The sequence below is a fragment of the Lagenorhynchus albirostris genome, chromosome 16 (assembly GCF_949774975.1).
Source record: "Lagenorhynchus albirostris chromosome 16, mLagAlb1.1, whole genome shotgun sequence".
Taxonomy (NCBI): Eukaryota; Metazoa; Chordata; class Mammalia; order Artiodactyla; family Delphinidae; genus Lagenorhynchus; species Lagenorhynchus albirostris.
The window spans coordinates 58,301,495-58,321,797 of NC_083110.1; the positions used below are offsets into that span (position 1 = coordinate 58,301,495).

At 45.7% G+C, this 20,303-nt stretch overlaps 1 protein-coding gene across 4 annotated transcripts in view; it reads left to right on the plus strand.

The window, feature by feature from the left end:
* SUFU (SUFU negative regulator of hedgehog signaling) overlaps positions 1-20,303 on the plus strand; it is a 108,952-nt gene that overhangs the window by 32,246 nt on the left and 56,403 nt on the right. For all 4 annotated transcript variants that reach the window (XR_009536224.1, XM_060127103.1, XM_060127104.1 and 1 more), the window contains exon 3: positions 1,041-1,177. Coding sequence is in view for 3 of the 4 variants with exons in the window: in XM_060127103.1 (XP_059983086.1) it covers positions 1,041-1,177 (137 nt within the window). In the remaining variant the exon portion in view is untranslated. The remainder of the gene's footprint in view (positions 1-1,040; positions 1,178-20,303) is intronic.

Below are 20,303 nucleotides of genomic sequence, written 5' to 3' on the forward strand. Positions count from 1 at the left end.
CAAGATATTATTACTGAAAATTATATCATGAACATAGTTTAACTTTTAGCCCTTCCCATGCTAGCAAGCCTCCTGTAACTCTCAGGAGCCCCTCCCTGAATGCTTCCCTCACCCCAGGAGGCGCCACCACCAACCAGCGTTGCTCTCTCGTCCACATCAGTTCCCTCTCTGGCAGAAGTCCATTTCAGGGACTCCTGTGGACACTCAGCCTCCTGGGCGTTTCCTAGCAGACAGCGAGGCAGGCACTGCTCCCCCTGCCTCATCTCCCTATGATGTTTGTGGCCATCATCATTCTGGGCCACTTGGGGATGGGAAGGGAGGGCAAACTCTGCTTCCTCAAGGTTCCAGTGATTGAAGAGTACACACAGGGTGCCAGGTTTCAGGAAGAGCATGTGCTGATTGATGAGTGCATGTGGGGTGCTGGCTTTCAGGAAGATCATGGGCCCTCCCAGTATTTGGGTATTTGGAATCTGCTTTGGGACCCATCCTCAAATGCTGAGTTTGGAGGCCAGCCAGTTTAGCCCAAGGATTGTCCCCTTGTGGGGCAGGGTGGAGGTGGGAGTGGAGGAAGGGTCTCATCCTCATAGGGCATACAGTAGGACATATATCCTTAGCAAAGTAAGTAGGTGCTTATTAATACCTTGAAGGAATAAAGAGTGTAAGGGTTATTTTCAGTAATGGAAATCTTCCCTTTGCCCTAGTGACCCATCTCCCTTTGTAGGGTTTTAACTCAATCATACAGAAAGGAATGTTCCAGAGCCACAAAACCTGGAACTCGTAATTCAGAGTACCAGCAGGGGAATTTGATTGGCGGGGCTGAGGTCACACACATGTGCTGTAGCTGGCAGGAGGGCAAAGCTAGAGTTCTTGTTCCGTATTGGCTATCGAGGTCCTTCCTCCCCTCAAGGCTCAAGATTCTTCCGACTAGGGGGTTTGGATGCCGAGCCTACCCAAAAAGGGAAAGAACTTTAATTAGACAACAAAACAGTGTTTTCCCTAAGGTAGTTAAACAAAAAACATTTGCTTTTTATTCCTTCCAGATTCACAGGAGCAGATGGACCTAGTGGTTTTGGCTTTGAGTTGACATTTCGTCTGAAGAGAGAAACAGGGGAGTCTGCGCCCCCAACATGGCCAGCAGAACTAATGCAAGGCTTGGCCAGATATGTGTTCCAGTCAGGTAAGAGCCTCAGGAGCTGGCTGGTGTGCTTGTCCTTTCACCATGAGCCTGCTTGGGTTGGGAACCTGAAGGTATATTTTGATGTCCGTGGAAGGACCTTTCCTGGGAGTGCTATACCCCATTTGTACCATAAGGGTGGCTTGTTTCCTGGCGTTTCCTGGGTGGAAAGCTGCCTGGGCCATGGGAGGGAAGGATATGTCATATGACCTCCTGCAGCGGGAGTCCCTGACACCCTGAGCCTTGGTTGCAGTCTGCCAGCCATACTTCTGATTCCCAGAGAGCCAAAGGCCAGCTCAGCATGGAGCTGACCAGCACTTTCTCTGTCTCCCCCTTTTCCCACAATTAGCACACTCTTTCCTCCCTGATGCCAGTGGCCTAGCCACCTCCATTTCTGGGGCACGAGCACACATGTTAATCTTGGCCAAGTCTAGTGTTCACAGTAGAGGATAGGGCAGAGAGAGAACGAATTACCTTGAACTTGCTCCCTCACAGTGTGAACGGGAAGTTGGAATCAGCCAGGACCTTGACAGTCAGAAATATTGTTTGATTCACATGATTCAAGTGCCCTCCAGGGGATGGTCCTGTGCCCCTGGTGCCCTTCTGGAGGCTGCTAATATGGAACCGGAAGTGGGGACTTTTGTGCTGGGAGCCTTGGTCGCATGCTCTTGACTCAGCCTGCCTCTAGTCCTCAAGTGGGATGAGATGTCGGAGTGGAATTCAGTACCTTTTATGGAGGGTTTCATATCATCTGAATGTTTCTGTGTGGTTAATTAATTGCTCAGAAACATTTCCCATATGACTTTATATTTTGTGTCTTTGGTTTGGTAAGTAGTTTTCAAATGAAAGCCAACACAGTTTTATCCAACTCTTGCTCTTTGACTGTCATAGATAGGAGCAGACTAGCATCTAGGCCAGGGTCTCTCAAAGTATGGTCCTTGGACCCCTGCATCAGAATCAGCTGGAGAGCTTGTTGCAAGCACACATTCCTGGGCCCCAGAGGAGATCTCTGACTTAGAATCTTTGGTGGGTGATGTTCCCAGATGCTCTGGTAGAGACTAAATTTGGAGAACCATAGATCTGGCAACTTCTCTGAGTATAGTGACTTTTTTTTCAGCCTTGAGTAGGCTATAAATTGGGGGTGCAATTGACCATGTAGGTTGAAACCCTCTGTCCTCGTTTCAGACCCCTGGGGGTCAGTTGTTGGCTGGTTGGCCATCATGTAATGGGACTGATCCTTAACTACCATCTATCATTGTGTGGCCTATGGGATAGTACCCTTTTGAAGGCTACATGGGTCTTCTGTAAGCAAGGGTTCCCAAACCTGGCTGCTCATGAGATCCTCTGGGATCTCAACACACTGAGTCCCAAACGCTCCCGGAGGGCTCTGATTCAGTTGGTCAGAGGTGGGACTGGGGCATCTGTTTCTTAACCAGCTTCCCGGGGGATTCTAATGCAGCTGGTCTGGGGATGTTGTTTGGACTCTAAAGGACTGTTGATGGGAAGAAGTATCATTCACAGGGGCAGGGGAAGCAGGCTGCTTGAAGCAGCTGGCTCATGTGATTTGGTACTATCCTAGCGTCTAGGTCTGCACAATCTTTTTTTTTTAAGATTTATTTATTATTTATTTTATTTATTTTTGGCTGCATCGGGTCTTAGTTGTGGCATGGGGCATCTTTCGTTGCGGCAGGCAGGCTCTTCGTTGTGGCACGCGGGCTTCTCTCTAGTTGTGGCGTGTGGGTTTCCTCTTCACTACTTGTGGCACGCAGGCTCCAGGGCACGTGGGCTCTGTAGTTTGCGGCAAGTGGGCTCTAAGTTGAGGCACACAAGCTCAGTAGTTGTGGCACATGCATGGGCTTAGTTGCCCCGTGGCACGTGGGATCTTAGTTCCCAGACCAGGGATTGAACAGGTGTCCCCTGCATTGGAAGGCGGGTTCTTTACCACTGAACCACAAGGGAAGTCCCCTGCACAATCTTTTAATGTTTTAAGATTGTGCCAGGAGTCTACTGCCTGAACCCACTGTGTCCCCTTCTCTCCCTTCTTTGATGCCTGTAACTGATGCCGATATAGAACTGTCTTTGAGAAAACAGACCTTTCTTCAGTCTAATGCTCTCCCAACTGACCTATTTCAGCTCCTGGAAAATAGACATTTCTTGACATGGAATTTGATCTACTATAGGAAATGGGGCTCTAAAGACTAGGCAACCTCTTGCTTGTATAGACAGGTAGCTTCCTGCCCAGTGCTTAAGCCAGTACATTTATATGTTTGTTTGCACTTAATGTACCTGCTCATGTGGATCAAGATCAGAGAAATGTAGAACAGGTGTTATGAATCACTGTCAGGTGGAGTCAAGCAGATGAACCTCTGAAATAGTTCTGATGTTATAGTTCTGAAATAATAACGCAAGTGGGGAGAAAAGCGGGATTTGATTTGCAAGGGTTCATTTCAGCCACACAGTAAACATGACAGTGACTGTTTTGCAACACTAATGTGATCATTGATTCAGGTACATTATCAACAGATATCAAAACTATCAGATAAAAAAGATTGTTGGGGTATAACATAGTCACAAGGACTCAAAGAATCTCTCCACAGATTACTTACGTGCTACGAAGAGAAAAAGAATACCTTTACAATGGAAAAGTTTGGGTGGGCATCAGCTTAACCAAATGATCAAATGTAGCAACACAAAAATGGAACAAATGACTACTATGTACCTCCGTACATGTTACACTGTGAAATATAAAGCACCAACCATGTAACACTTTATTTATTTATATTTATTTAATTTATTTTTGGCTGCATTGGGTGTTCGTTGCTGCACGTGGGCTTTTCTCTAGTTGCAGCGAGCGGGGGCTACTCTTTGTTGGAGTGCGTGGGCTTCTCATTGTGGTGTCTTCTCTTGTTGCTGAGCACGGGCTCTAGGTGCACGGGTTTCAGTAGTTGTGGCACGTGTGCTCAGTAGTTGTGGCTCACAAGCTCTAGAGTGCAGGCTCAATAGTTGTGGTGCACGGGTTTAGTTGCTTGCGGCATGTCGGATCTTCCCGGACCAAGGACTGAGCCCCTGTCCCCTGCATTGGCAGGCGATTCTTAACTACTGTGCCACCAGGGAAGTCCCCATGTAGCACTTTTCCAAAAATGTTTCACCTGAATTGAATCCTGAGCATATAGTCAGGTAAATCCAGATTGTGGGATATTTTACAAGACAGCTGCCTGGACTCTTCAAAAATGTCAATGCTCTAAAAGAAAACATGGCAAGGGGCTGGAGCTGTCCTAGATCAAAGAAAACATGACAGTTTAAATGTATGTATGATCCTTGATTGGACCCTGAATTGGAAAAAAAAGGTTATTTTTAGGGCAATTAGAAAAAATATAGACTGTGTATTAGATAACAGTACTGTGTAACTGTGAAATTCCTTGGGTGTGATATGGTATTATGGTTATAAAGGATAGTGTCTTTGTTCCTAGGAGATAAAAGCTGAAGTATTTATGAATAAAATGACATGATATCTGCAACTTAACTTTCGAATGACTTGGCAAAAAAAAGTGTGTCGGGGGGAGACAGAGGAGAAAGCAAATGTGGCAGAATGTTAAAGGGTGAATCTAGGTGAAGGATGTATGGAGGTGAAGGGTATATTGTACTATCCTTCTAACTTTTCTATGGGACTGAAAATTTTGAGAATAAAAAGTTGTGGCTGTTTCTTGAGTGTATGTTGCCTGGTGTGGCTCCATAGTCCTGTCTGCTGCGACAGGCCCTTGTATGGTGTCTGTAATGTAACAGCTATAGTTTGTGCCTGTAGATCACTTCAGGCGTTTCACAGCAGCCGCAGGATGACTACACTCCCAAAAGTATAATACCTGATTTTCTGTTTTCCAGATTTTCATACTATGATTGTACTACTTGAATAATAACTAAAACAAATCTTCCTTAAATTCTTTTTGAAACATGGCAGGGAGTAGTAATTATTTAAGTAATGGGAAAATGATGAAGAAAAGTATATGGCAACTGATGTAAGAGAGAAGACCATGGCTATGAGCCTGAATAGTGAGGACAAGAGCTAAAATTTAGTGGTGTGTTCTATGTGCCAGGTACGGTTGTAAGTGCTCGTTCAATGTGCAGTAAAGCCCTGTGAGTTAGGCGCTGTTATACCAGCTCTACAGTTGCAGAAAGGAAGACAGGCAGAGAGGGGAAGTAGCTTGTTCAAAATCACACAGCTAGTAAGTGCAAAGGACAGCCGTTGTAGTTCTTAACGCCGCTCTCTTAACCATGACACCACGTTGCTGGTGGCCCAGCTGATATTTGGGCTGCTGCATGTCTCAGGCTGGACCATGAGGTTTGAGAATCATCCACATGGGTGATTGCACCTGTGCACATAGCCTCTGAGCTCCAGCATGCCTTGCTCGGGCATTCTGGAACATTTGGAAAATACATAGAGGAGGGCTAAAGCCATTCGTAATATTACCCAAATCCTCTTAAACCCATACTTTCATCTTTTAACTCTTGTTCATGAAAATATGCATATAAAAAGTACAGCTTGCTGAGAGTTAACAAACTAAACACACCCCATGTAACCAGCACCCAGATCAAGAAACAGGCTAGTTCTCCAGAAACCTCCCTTGTGCCTCCTCTCAATCACCTTCTTACCTTTTCTTCCCTTCTCTCTTTCTCTCTTCCCTTCCCTCCCTCCCTGCCTCCCTTCCTTCCACCTTTCCTGTTTCACTGCATAGTACGGCTCCTCAGCCCAATGTGCCTGAGCTCGTTGGTAAGTTAGGTAGGTAGCTAGGCTACGTAGCCCCCGTTTCCACTTCTCTCCCTGGCACTCTTCACCATCTTGCACGTTACTGCTAGATCAAGGAGGACAGAATAGTATCATGGTTAAGAGCATGGCCCCTAGGCCCAGATTGCCTGCATTTTTACCTCAGCTCTGCCAGTTACTGCCTCCTGACCTTGGGCATCATAACTTATTTGCTCAACTATAAAGCAGAGATAATAATAGTAACTATACATGAAGTTCTTGAGATGATGAAATGAGTTAATACCTGCAAAGCACTTAGAACAGTGCTTGATACATAGTAAGTACTATTGATATATAAGTATCACCCACAATTATTATTATTATTCAGTCTTCAAAAACCTTATGTGAATAGAGAAGATGGGTACCTTGGTCTTTTTTTGCAGTATTAGTAAAGACCCCATTTTACAGGAAACGCTGATAGGAAGGAGATGCATTGCTTGTCCCTGTATCAGATGCCTGCCTCAGCTGATATGATAATATTTGGTGCCATTATCTTGCTCTCACACAGAAAATTAATAATAGTGACACAAATGAGGTAAAATTACCTCATTTTGTATATCACAGTGTAAACGCAAAAAGCAAATTCAGTTCAACTGTGGCTCCTTGATTTATGTAGTTGGCAGTGCCGGTAAAGTCTTATACAAATGAAATCCTATTCTATACGCAATAGAGCCCAGGCAGTTTAGTGGGACCTTGTAAGTAAATCCTTTTTTATAAGGTGAAGAATCTTTTTATAGTGTGAATGATTGCCCCTTTTTGTAACTCTTTTGTAAGACTGGATTTAGGCCTTTCCAGTTTTCTCGGAGCAGAGCACACTCTCCTGATGCTGCAGAGAACCTCCCTTGTAGGCATTGCTCTGTCCCAACTGGTTACACTCTACAAGGGTTACACATATGTTATTATACAGAACATGTATTTTATGTTTGATGTATAGATAGACAGACCTACACGTGTATACCTAGCAGCATAGTTCTGTGTGGTGGTCTTGCCTCACCTGGGCTGTCCACCTTAAACTCAGTGACTTACATGGAGTACCCCGCCCATTTGCATGTGAGAACATGCTGAGCAGTATCTAGTAAGTGGAATGCTTAGACCTGCTTTTCCAGGTCTAAACAGCATCCACAGCTTTGCCATCCAGACTTAGAAACAGCATCAGGGCAGTGGGAGGCAAGGGAAAGAGACGACGAGACTCTGGGGGGTGGTGTGATGGGGAGTGGTGATGCCCACGCCCAGCCTGGGGCTGCATGAGGCTGCCTCTGACGCTTGCTCTGAAGAATGACTTGGACAGGTTCTGTAACTTAGCCCTGACCTGCTGGAGGGCAGTCACTTTTTGGTTGGTTTGCTCAGAGGTGGGAAGCTGAGCAGTAGAGAAAAGAAGTGGAAATGTGAGAGGCCTGGGAAAGAAGAGTATCCAGAGAAGGTGCAGGAGTCAGGATGTGGGGGTGAGACAGGTTAGTGTTTATTTGAGTCGGGATGCTCCTAATCATGAGCAGATGACAGAAGCCCAACAAAAACTACCTGAAATAATAACAGACTTTATTGGTCAGGTTACTGGGATGTCCAGGGTTTCAGGCATGGCTTGATCTATACGTTCGAACAGTGTCCTCAGGGCTCTGACTTGTGTGTTGGTCTTGTACTGTAGACTGACTCTTCCCACGTGCCAGGAAAGATGAGCACCGCCAGCCAGAGTTTCCAGTTCTCCCAGTTTGTAGTCCCAGCAGGCAGAAGGCTTTTTACTTCCAACATTCCTCCGTCAATCCTGGGGAAGGACCCAGATTAGTTCTGTCTAGATCAGTAGGACACCCCCCTGGTTGGGGGTGGTGGTCCGGATGGAGCACCAGGATTTATGTTTAAGGTCTTCCCCCTCCTCACTTCCAACTACACGGAGTGGGAGAGAAGTCCTCTAAAGCCAAGGGTAGAAAGCACTGGCAGAAAACATGTAGGTATAGCCCTTGGTAGGCAAAATCAGTCGCTCTCACAAGGCTTTAGGGGCATCTACTGCCTCAGTAACTGTGATGTGCAGTTATGCTTGGAAGTCAAATCATTAGAGAATGCATAGGTGGAGCGGACACCTTTTGTTCTGTCTTGTATCTGTTGGGATGGTTTTGACTACAGGTAATAGAACACCCTAACTAAAATGGCCTAACAATAAGGGCACTTATCTTACAGAGCGAGCCATCTGGAGGTGGGGCGTTCCAGGGGTGGTTGTCATCTGTTCAGTGGTGCTGTTAAGGACCTGAGTTCTTTCTAACTTCCTCCTCTGCCTTCCTCAGCACTTTGGACTGACTTTTTAAACTTGTTCCCTGATACTCCAAAGATGGCTGCCGCAATCCCTAGCATCCTAGAATCACACCTGACAGAATCTGCAAGTAGCAAAAAAGACACTTCTGTCCCGAGTCTCTTTTTTTTTTCTTAACTGGAGTATAATTGCTTTACAATGTTGTGTTAGTTTCCGCGGTACAACGAAGTGAATCAGCTATATGTGTACATATATCCCCTCCCTCTTGGACCTCCCTCCCACCACCACCCCATTCCACCCATCTAGGTCATCACAGAGAACCGAGCTGAGCTCCCTGTGTCTTGTGTGTCTTTTCAAGACCAATCAAAGCCTCCACAGAACCGCCCTCATTGATCTCCTCTTGCATCTCATTAGCTAGAGTTATGTCAGAAAAGTGAGACAAACATGTTGGCTTACCGATCAGTATCCACCTCCTAGGGCTGGGGATGGGCCCTCGTTCCCTGAAAGTCATGGCCAAGGAAAGGCAGAGGAAGAAAAGTGGGATTCTCTTAGTAAGAAGGGGAATGGCCACCAGGTGGGCAAAACAGTATCTGCTCCCCTACCCAAGAAGCCCCAAGCGTTACCTGGGGTCAGAGGATCCTTGCATACTGATCAGGATGCTGGGCCGGTATAAAAGTGTCATGTGGAAAGAAAATGTGACAGGATAGCTGTCATTGTTTCACCTGCTCCATAGATTTAGAACCAAATCCAGCCACTGTCATGAACCATTTGGTAAGTTCTGCAGTAAATACATCAGTAACTTCGCCAGTAGACACTTCAACTTCTTTCCTTCTTGTTTGGCAGCCAGTTTCTCTTACTTACCCATTCCCTTTTAATTTTATTGATCAGCTCACTTTTTCTTCTCAGATTGCCAGTGACTGTTCCCCTGCCCCCTACCCTCTGGGTTTCATTAGAAATAAACCATTCCCCAGCTCAGCAGGGCTTGATTTCTGAGCTGTGCTTTAGAATTCTGCTGGAGAGGCTGCCTGCTCTCAGTTCTGCCATTGGTAGGCCTTAACCACAAATTCCAAGGCAATTTCACTTGAGTTTCAGGAGAAACATGGCCCCCCAATCTTGTAACTGACACTGTGTGGAAATTCAAGTGCCTTCCCTTGCTGCTGTTTAATGGCAACCTCATGACATGTGCTGCGTCGGCTCACTTTGTGATTCAGGCCCAATCAGGGAGATTGGGGGGAGGGTGCTGCCTGAGCATCCTGAACTCTGTGGTATGGACAGACTAATGACAACAAGAGATTTTTTTTTTTTTTTTACATTTTCTTTCCTTTTCCCGTTTATAAAAGAAATATTTGCTCATTATAAAACTGAAACATAGGGACTTCCCTGGTGGTCCAGCGGTTAAGACGCCGCGCTCCCCATGCAGGGGGGATCCCGGGGTCGATCCCTGGTCAGGGAACTAGATCCTGCATGCCACAACTACGAGCCTGCATGCTGCAACTAAAGATCCCACACGCCACAGCGAAGACCCCGCATGCTGCAACTAAGACCCAGCACAGCCAAATAAATGAATATTAAAAAAAAAAACCCTGAAACATAGAAATATATGACACAAAGTTAAAGTCCTTCATAATTCATTCCCCCACTGAGGAAACATTAGTGTTCTATATTTCGACTTTCTTTTCAATGCATATATCTTTTATAAAAATGGACCATGTTTTTCATAGTTTTTCAACTTAATATCTTTTGGACATCTTTCCATGTTAGTATATTCTTTCTAACTGTAGACTTTATTATCTAGATATACTTTACTTTAATCACTCTCCTGGTGTTGGGCATTTGGTTGGTTTCTAATTTTTCCCTACCACAAACTTGCAGTGAGCATCCTTGTAGATGTATGTCTTTGCACTCTTGCCTAAGTATTTCTGTGGGATAAATTCCTAGAAGTTGGATTGCTAGGTTAGGGGAAATGAACATTTTACATGTTAACAGCCATTGCAGATGAATGATTATATTATTGTAATAATACTTTTGTGATCATCCATAAATGTTATAATTGTTTTCAACAAACAACAAAATGATTGTTATATAAAATTGTTTTTATAGCAACCAAGTTGTCTTCTGAGTCCTTGAGAATTGATCCCGTTTCTTAGGTTACTTGGCCTGAGGAAGCTTGTTAATACATGTTAAACGGCATGCATTTGGGGTTAGGAAAGTGAGCAAGCTCTTATGTGGTTCTCATACTGTTTAGATTTAGCACAGGAACCCATCCATCATGCTTCCTGTGTCTGAAGCTGGAAGTGGTGAGGGACACACCCTGCTGCCTGAAGTCAGAGACTTTTCCAGATACTGACAGTGGGTCGAGTTTTATTAAAGAACCCCAATGAATTATGGAGTTTTTTTGAGTTTTACCTCCTCCTACCTTTTCTAAAGTTAAAATTACTAATGCAGTTAGTCTTTTCCTGTTGAGGTCCTTTTTTTTTTTTTTGCGGAATGCGGGCCTCTCACTGTTGTGGCCTCTCCCGTTGCGGAGCACAGCCTCCGGACGCGCAGGCTCAGCGGCCATGGCTCACGGGCCCAGCCGCTCCGCGGCATGTGGAATTTTCCCGGACTGGGGCACGCACCCGCGTCCCCTACATCGGCAGGCGGACTCTCAACCACTGCGCCACCAGGGAAGCCCTCCTTTTTTTTTTTAATTTAGTAGTTAAAAGTAAGTAAATAAAACAGTAGCTATGGAGCACCAAGCCATCCTTAGCACTTACATTCTCTTATTTAACCTCTGCAGTAGGTGGCTAGATGAGGAAGATACTGATGTTGCCACTTTTCAGATGAGGAAATGGGCTCAGAGAGGTGGTGGGCCTTGGAGAATTTCCTGCAGCTGGTGAGTGGCAGGAGCTAGTTTCCAGGGCCACCCTAACCAGCGTGCTGTGGCCTCTGAGCCTCCAGCGATCCATTTTATCTATTTATCTATCTATCTATCTACCTATCTATTTATTTAGGCTGCTTTGGGTGTTGGGTCTTCGTTGCTGTGCAGGCTTTCTCTAGTTGTGGCGAGCTGGGGCTACTCCTCATTGTGGTGCGTGGGCTTCTCATTGCAGTGGCTTCTCTTGTTGCAGAGCACCGGCTCTAGGCACGTGAGCTTCAGTAGTTGTGGCAACGTGGGCTCAGTAGTTGTGGCTCTTGGGCTCTAGAGCCCAGGCTCAGTAGTTGTGGTGCACAGGCTTAGTTGCTCTGCGGCATGTGAGATCTTCCCAGACCAGGGCTCGAACCCGTGTCCCCTGCATTGACAGGTGGATTCTTAACCACTGTACCACCAGGGAAGTAAGTCCCAGTGATCCATTTTAAATGACAAGAGGCCTTGGGGGAAAGGAGCACTTTTTTATTAGTTGTGTTTTTTATTTGAGTACCTGCTACATGCCAAGGACTCTGTCGGATGCTGGGTAAGCCCTGTGGAACAAATAGATAGGATCCCTTCCCGTAGGTAGTGGAGAGAGACACTGAAAACACAGGTGAATAAATATTTGATTCCATAAGATCGCAGAACGGGAAAGCTCAGGGTGCTTCAAAAGAATAAAGTGGTGGACTCATTTTAGGTTGTAGAGTTGGGCAAGGACAGGACTAAAGGCAAAGGATGAGGAGAAGAATTTTTTGGCAGAGGGACCAGCACGTGTAGGCCCCTGAGGAGAGAAAGAGCTTGAGGAATATGAGGAACCGGAGGGAGAGAGAGGAAAGGGCTCAGGAAAAGCTGGAGGCTTAGCAGGCATGGAAGAGTGCTGGGCTTTGTACTTGCATTTGGACTCAAAGTCTTGATGAAGAGTCTGGATTTGATTCTAAGGGCAGTGGAGAGCTACAAAAGCATTTCAAAGAAGAAGGGGAAATGACCAGTTTGGGGAGTGAAAACACTTAAAAAAAAATTAAGATGTGTTTGGAATTGAGGTGTTCTGAGCTTTTTTTCTGCCTGTATTGTCAGAGTGGCCCTTCCCTGAAGGTGCTGGGGCCGCTGCAGTCCTTGGAGCACAGCGTCAGAGTCATAGATTCTTCTCAGCCCTGCCATTCTAGTCCTTGGGACCTTACTGCAGTGTCATCCTGCCACCAGCCTGCCTCTGCTAAAGCTCCCCAGCCTAAGGAGGGGAACCCCTCTTCTCTCTCAGGGGTTGTCAGCAGCCTCTGCCTCCCTGTGCCCAGCAACACACCACAGGGCTCTCTTTCCAGGTTCAAGAAGTGGATCAGGCCTTGCTTCCTCATCCCTGCTCGGCAAGTGAGTGAAGGAAGTCAGAAGATTGAGTGAGGCACTTGGAGCATGTCCCCAGGTGTGAGACGTTGCTAGGCTGCAGTTCAGTTTCCCATCAGCAGCTTGCGTCTCTCTAGATGTCCCAGGTGTATTCCATCTTTATATCTTTGCCTCAAGTGAAGTTTTCTGAAAGGAGATGCTCCATCATTACCAATGAGAGCTATTGAGTTCTCTCGTTTCCTGGTTCCATTGCCCCAGTTAGCTAACTGAAGCCAAATGGAGCTGCCTGGTTTTATTAATATCATTTTTCTTCCTCATACTCTTTTTGATTTTCCTGACGTTTTCTTTCCCTCAGCCTGATTTATCCTCTTTTCTGGTTGCTATGGATCTGTAAAATATTTTCCCTTTCATCTGTTAGTAATACTTACCAACTATAAGGCAAAACAATCACTGGTTTCTCTGTACTTTCTCAAGATCTTCGATTAGTGATTGAAAGATTGTATTTCGGGCTTCCCTGGTGGCGCAGTGGTTGAGAGTCCGCCTGCCGATGCAGGGGACACGGGTTCGCGCCCCGGTCCGCGAAGATCCCACATGCCGCGGAGCGGCTGGGCCCGTGAGCCATGGCCACTGAGCCTGCGCGTCCGGAGCCTGTGCTCCGCTACATGAGAGGCCCGCGTACAGAAAAAAAAAAAAAAAAAAAAAAAAAAGAAAGATTGTATTTCTATTCCACTGAAATAAAACAGATCAACCCCTCAGAAATGGTCTTATGGCCTAAAATTTAAGTGGTTTGCATGTAAATTATAATTTATCCAATATTTAAATCTAAGTGTGTTTAGGGAAGACTTAAATCCTAAAAACAGAAGCTGACAAAGTATAGCCTGTGGGTCAAATCCTGATGGACACCTGTTTTTGTAAATAAAATTTAATTGGAATGCAGACATGCCCTTTACATATTATCTATGGCTTTTGTGCAGCAGCAGCAGAGTTGAGTAATTGTGACAGGGACTATATGGCCCTCAAAGCCTAAAATATTTGATATCTGGCCTTTCACTGAAAAAATCTGCCGACCTCTGACAGAGTGTTTTCCACTTCTGAATAACTATCCAAGTAGAGAGGTGACCATCCTTCCATCTCTGTGATAGATCCAGAGGCCCTGTGAGGTGCCTCGCTTTAGCTGGGGCCTGTGCGGTGGCCCAGGACAGAGGGATCACAGTACCTAGAGGTTTGTTGGGGGAGGAAGAATTTGAGGCAGATCCCTTTATCTTCCATGGGTCTGTATCTTACTTGGAAAACTGCATGAAATGTTTTGAGCTTCTTCTCAGAAAGGAGTTATTTGATAAAGGTAGTAAGCTAGGATATTCACCCACTAATTCTCTCTTCTCCGGCCCCCTAGGGAGTCTTAATTGTTTAGCTCTTTCAGCAGAATGCTGCTCTTTTGTCTCTAGCATCTGCATTTCAGGGACGCTCCCTGTAGGGGGCAGTGAGGGCTTCTGGCCAGTAGAACAGAGCAGCCAGTGCGTCAGGAGTAGACCCAGCACCTCTGCAGGAGGTAAAGCCTTCTGGTAACTTGAAGGGCCTCCTAATTGAATGTTCAGTGAAAGGGCTGGAGGACAGCACAGATAGGGGCAAGAGCCCAAGAGGCAGCTTGACAGTTTGGCCATGTGGGACCTGTGGCACAAAACTGAACATCTCCGAGACTTGGTTACTTCATCTGTGAAATGGGGTAATCAGGATATCTACTTCATAATATATTCAGTGTCCCTAGTACAGTACCTGGCATAATACATGGAAGCAGTTAATATTATTTATGTGGTCATTTAAGAAGTATATTGCAGGACAAAAAGGAAACAGGCTTAAAAGAACAAAAAAGATGCACATTACAACTCTATATAGAGTTGGGTCCTAACCCTGTTAACAATATGTACATGTCCATATAGATGCCTGGAGGAGATTCATGAAGATACTCACAGAGGCCATCCTAGGGTGATGGGGTTATGAGTTATTGACATTTTCCTTTTGGTACCTTCCAGCCATTTTAGAATTTTCTGCACAGAGCATGGATTTTATGATCAGAAAAAATGAGAAGGATAACTGTGACTGAATTTTTCAAAGAACTTCCCAGAGTCGGGAACGGTGAGCTCCGAGAAGCAGTCCCGGGCCAGTACCACAGGGCCAGTCACCACCTCAGAGTGTGCTCCCCGCTGCAGTTACTGGAACAGCTTTGAATGCCATGCCCTGATGGGCCAGTGCAGGGGTCCTGCTTTCTTGCTCGGTTTCTTCATAGCTCTCTCAGTGGGAAGAAAAATGACTCTCCTAAGCCAGACACAGCTCTGCTCTGGCCCCTCTGGCATTGGGTCTCCGCAGCCAGGCCTGTCTTCTTGCTTTTCAGGGCAGACATGGTGACAGGCTTGTTGTTTGGTATCTCTCCAGGACGCAGGGGCCAGGCAACTGGCCTGCTCCTCCCCGCGGAGCTCTGATGAAGTTCCAGCAGCATTTCTGACCCCTCACAGAGCCCTTCTCCAGGAATATGACAGTTGAAACTAGAACCGGAGGAGGAAAAGAGCAAGGAGCTTGGGTGCTTTTCAAGAGTGGTTGCAGCAAGCCCAGGCCGTACGTGGCTGTGTTGCTGGCATCAGTGGCGTAGCCATCCTCAGCCTTGTCTGGCCTGGCCCAGTGGAAGCTGCAACCTGGGGCACTGCACTGGTGCAGGGCAGGCATCTCAGGGACAGGCTGCAGCCCAGTGTCTGTGCTTTCCTGAGCCCTGGGCCTAGCTCTAACAGTCCCTCTTTGGGTTTGAAGATTTAGGGAGAACAGGACACTTATCAACTTCCTGGGCCGACTGGGCACGTCTGGGTACGTCTGGATCCCCACCCGGACCGGCCAGCCTGGTGACCTGAACTTGGGAAGCCTTTGTCCTGTGCGTCTGTTTACTGGGCCACTCAGATCATACATGCATTGTAATCTGTTTTGGCTGATGCACTCTCATTCCCCCAAACAAAAATAACTTTATTGTTTTTCCAGTTAAAAAGTAATGTTTAGGGGCTTCCCTGGTGGCGCAGTGGTTGAGAGTCCGCCTGCCGATGCAGGGGACACGGGTTCGTGTCCCGGTCCAGGAAGATACCACATGCCGCAGAGCGGCTGGGCCCATGAGCCATGGCCGCTGGGCCTGCGCGTCCGGAGCCTGTGCTCCGCAACGGGAGAGGCCACAGCAGTGGGAGGCCCGCATACCAAAAAAAACAAACAAAAAAAGTTAATGTTTAGGGCTTCCCTGGTGGCGCAGTGGTTGAGAGTCTGCCTGCCGATGCAGGGGACACGGGTTTGTTCCCTGGTCCGGGAAGATCCCACATGCCGCGGAGCGGCTGGGCCCGTGAGCCATGGCCGCTGAGCCTGCGCGTCCGGAGCCTGTGCTCCGCAACGGGAGAGGCCACAATAGTGAGAGGCCCGCGTAACGAAAAAAAAAAAAAAAAAAAGTAATGTTTTAAAAAAAAATCCAAGTAATGTGGAAAACATGAAAAAAGCAAGTCACAGAACAGTGGGTAGAGTGGGCTTGCATTTTTACTTTAAAAAAATAAGAAAAAAGTGTGACTTTGATTATATATGCTTAGAAGAAAATTTGAAGAATGCAAGTCAAACATGAATAGTGGTTATATCTGAGAAATGGGACTGATGAGAAAAGAGAGTTTCATTTTTCACTTTATACGCTTGTCTGTTGTTTGAATTTCTTATAAAAAAAAACCTCTGTTGCTTTGTAATTTAAATAAGTATATAATCGAAAATGAAAAATAAACATTATCTAAATCCCAGCCCCTGAGATAGCTACTCTTAATATTTGCTTACCATCCTTCTAGAGATGTCTCTACACATAAAATAGACAGTTTTACTAACAATACTGTACTGTATTAGCATGCTTTCTTCACCAGCATTATGTCATAGTCTAAGTGAATAGAGATCAGTAGCAGTGTTTGTAGTGGTTGTATGGTGTCCCACTGTATAATAGTGCAAGGAAAATGCATGGTTTTCCTCTACTACCCTACTTCCTTATATGACCAGATGTCTGGGTTTTTCCATACCAAGCAATTCTCCAGTTTTCTGCAGGTACCAATTAGGTATCCTACAATTCCGTTCAGTTCTGACACTTTTTTTTTTTAAAGCTCTAACTGGCTTTATTCAATGATTAATTAATTGGGCAGCATCCCATCTAGTAAATAGAAGTGTGTTCCCAGTTCTGGCACTGTTTACCTGGAGTTAGCGTCAGATCCCACAAGTCAGGGCACAGTCCCATAAGACTGCTCCCACTTCAGACACCAGTCACAAGTCCCAGATTGTCAACTGTCCTTCTGACCAACTATCTATAAATTGGAGTTCCCATGACCCCCTCCTAGGGTTTGATAATTTGCTAGAACAGCTCACAGAACTCAGGTTACTGGTTCATTGTAACAGAATACAACTCAGTTGCAGCATTATTTACAATAGCCAAGACATGGAAGCAACCTAAGTGTCCATCAGTGGGTGAATGGATGAAGAGAATGTGGCATATATATACAATGGAGTATTATTCAGCCATAAAAAATGAGGAAATCTTGCCATTTGCAGTAACATGGATGGACCTTGAGAATATTATGCTAAGTGAAATAAATCAGACAGAAAGACAAATAAATGTATGATCTCACCCCTCTCCCCCCAAAAAACACTCATAGATACAGAGAACAGATTGGTAGTTGCCAGAGGCAGAGGGGTGGAGAGTGGGTGAAATGGGTGAAGGTGGTCAAAAGGTACAAACTTCCAGTTATAAAATAAATGTCATGGGGATATAATGTACAACATGGTAACTATAGTTAATAATACTGTAGTGTATTGATATAATTGAAAGTTGCTAAGAGAGTAGATCTTAAAAGTTCTCATCACAAGAAAACAAATTTAGTTACTGTGTATGGTGCTGGCTGTTACCTGGACTTACTGTGGTGATCATTTTGTAATATATACAAGTGTTGAACCATTATGTTGTGCACCTGAAACGAATATGTTATATGTCAACTTTATCTCAATAACAAGAAAGAAAGAAAAAAAGGATACTCATTGGGAACAACCATATGGAAGAGATGAATAGGGCATGGTATGTGGGAAGGGGTGCAGAACTTCCGTGCCTTTCCAGGTGTGCCATGCTCCCAGCACCTGCACATGGTCACCAACCCAGAAGATCTCTGAATCTCATACTTCAGGGATCTTTATCAAGGCTTTATCACATGGACATGATCATTTATTAACTCGGTCTCCAGAGCCTCTCGCCTCCGTGGAGGATGGGGGCAGTGAGGCTGAACATTCCAAGCTTCTAATCATGGCTTGGTCCTTTCAGTGACCAGCCCCCATCCTGCAGCTATCCAGGAGCCCAACAAGAGTCACCTTATTAGAACAAAAGATGCTCCTATCAATTCAGGAAATTCCAAGGGATTTAGGAGTTCTATGTCAAGAACTGGGCTAAAGACCAAGAACAAAAGATGCTTCTAGCACCTTTATCACTTAAGAAATAACAAAGGTTTTAAGAGCTCTAAGAGCTGGGGACAAAAAGCAAAATATATATTTTTTATTATATCACAGTATCAACATAGTAAGATAACAGACCCCTCCAGTATAAATAGACTCTTCTTGATGAACTTTCAGAGAGTTTCCAGCTTTCCCCCACTTTCAACAATACTCTAAGGAACATTTATGTATGTACACCTTGGTGACCATGTTCAGTTATCTCAGAATAAATTTCTTTGTTTTTTGGCATAAATAAGTGTTTATTTTTCTGGCTAACGTACATATTCCTCTGGCGTTTGCCATGGAAAAGACCCTGCCTAATCTTTAGGGTACAAGAAATCATTCAGTCATAGAGAACTCACTAAAGTGTTTTTCTAAACCTTGCATTTTCAGCTTCTGTGATGACTCTGTCCTCACCTTCTCTGTGGGCCTTTCCTTATACATGTTTCTTGAGGCGGGCCAGCGGAGTATATCAGATTGGACATTGTCAGCAGCAGAGATTTTTCCAAATAGGAAAAATCAGAAGATAAAATAAAGGAGCCCCTGGGCTTCCCTGGTGGCGCAGTGGTTGAGAGTCCGCCTGCCGATGCAGGGGACAGGGGTTCGTGCCCCGGTCCGGGAAGATCCCACATGCCACGGAGCGGCTGGGCCCGTGAGCCATGGCCGCTGAGCCTGTGCGTCCGGGGCCTGTGCCCCACAACGGGAGAGGCCACAACAGTGAGAGGCCCGCGTACCGCAAAAATAAATAAATAAATAAATAAATAAAGGAGCCCCTTCAGAGTTGGTGAAACAGCTGCTTTTACTGGAACTCATGTCTAGGCTGGTTTTGCCTGTGCTGCCTGGAACTGGTTCTTCCAAACACCCAGGTTACCCAGCTAGGCTTGTTGGGAATTTCAGAATCCCTGCACACCCTGTCCTGGAGGAATTTGGACTTGAGCTCTGTAAAGGATAACATTGGCAGTAGAAGTGTTCAAGGTCCTTTATGCTATTGACACATTTGGATATTGACTCTTGATGTTGATGAATTGGATTATTTTCTGCTGGTCTTGGAGGGTCTCTGGGGGAGGCGGGGGGCAGCTGTGGCTCTCCCTAGGGTCACAGAAGCTGGTGGTGGAAACAGTGGGGTGTGTTCATCCGTGTGAACTCTGGCAGGAGGCAGACATCTTGGGTCCTTGGCACCCAGAAGAAATTTCTGAAGTGAAATTTCTGGGTCACAAGATCTGCACATTTTGTAGTTTGGTACATATGCCCAGCTATCCTCCATGAAGATGATTCCACAAGGCTGGGTGGCCCCTGACCAACACTGCCACTGTGTTCTCTCACCTGTAGTCGTGGTCATTTGACAGCCCAGGCACTGGGGAAGGACTTTGTAGCTTCTGAGGTCCACAAAGTGAATCACAGGAGTCTTCCCGTTGTTGGTAACTTCAAGGCTGGCTTTATTCTAATGTTAAAGGAGTTCTTTGACACTGGGGACATATAGGCTAAGCGGACACCATAGCTCAGAAAGCCCAGCTAAATGCACTTCCAAGCTCACTGTCATGGCTGAGTCCCTATTCCATCCCTTCAAGCAGGAAGAGATGTCCTGGCAAGGAGTCTGGCCTAAGTACCAAACTGTTATCACTCATAATTTATTGCTGCCTCTTCCAATAACCAGATCACCCAAAATTGGTTATCCCCAGCCCACTTTCTGTATCTGATGGGTAGGGAACTTTGGAGGTACTTGGGCAGACACTTGGATAGCTAGAGGTCTGGTCTTTACCCTTGTACTCAGAACTAAGTTTCTGTTTCATGTTCCATCTCCAACCCAGCAGTCCCTCCTGGGTGCCATATGCTATAGGGGACATTGACAACTCAGAGAGTATCCAGAGAAGAGTGACTTTCAGACTGGCAAAAGCTTGCTCAACTGTGGTCTGTGAGGAATGGCTTTAAAAGTGAGGAAACTGGAAGGAATTCCCTGGCGGGCCAGTGGTTAGGACTCAGCGCCTTCACTGCCGAGGGCCCCGTTCAATCCCTGGTTGAGGAGCTAAGATCCGGCAAGACAATAAATAAATAAATAAATAAATAAGTAAAGTGAGGAAACTGGAAACATTTTTGGTTTGAAGAGGAAAAGACTTTGGGATGAGGTGTGGAGAGTGGTGAACGACATATGACCCACACAGGTGTTTTAAAAATATCTGAGGTCTTGCCATATGGAAGAGGGATTTGACTTTTCTTTGTTATCCAGAGGAGAGAATTAGAAAGGTGTTGACTGCTCTTTGAGATGTGGAAGCATTTCCTAACATGGGTAGGCCTCGGGAGGCAGTAGACCCACCATCTCTGAAGCTGTCCTGGTCAAGTCTGGCTTTAA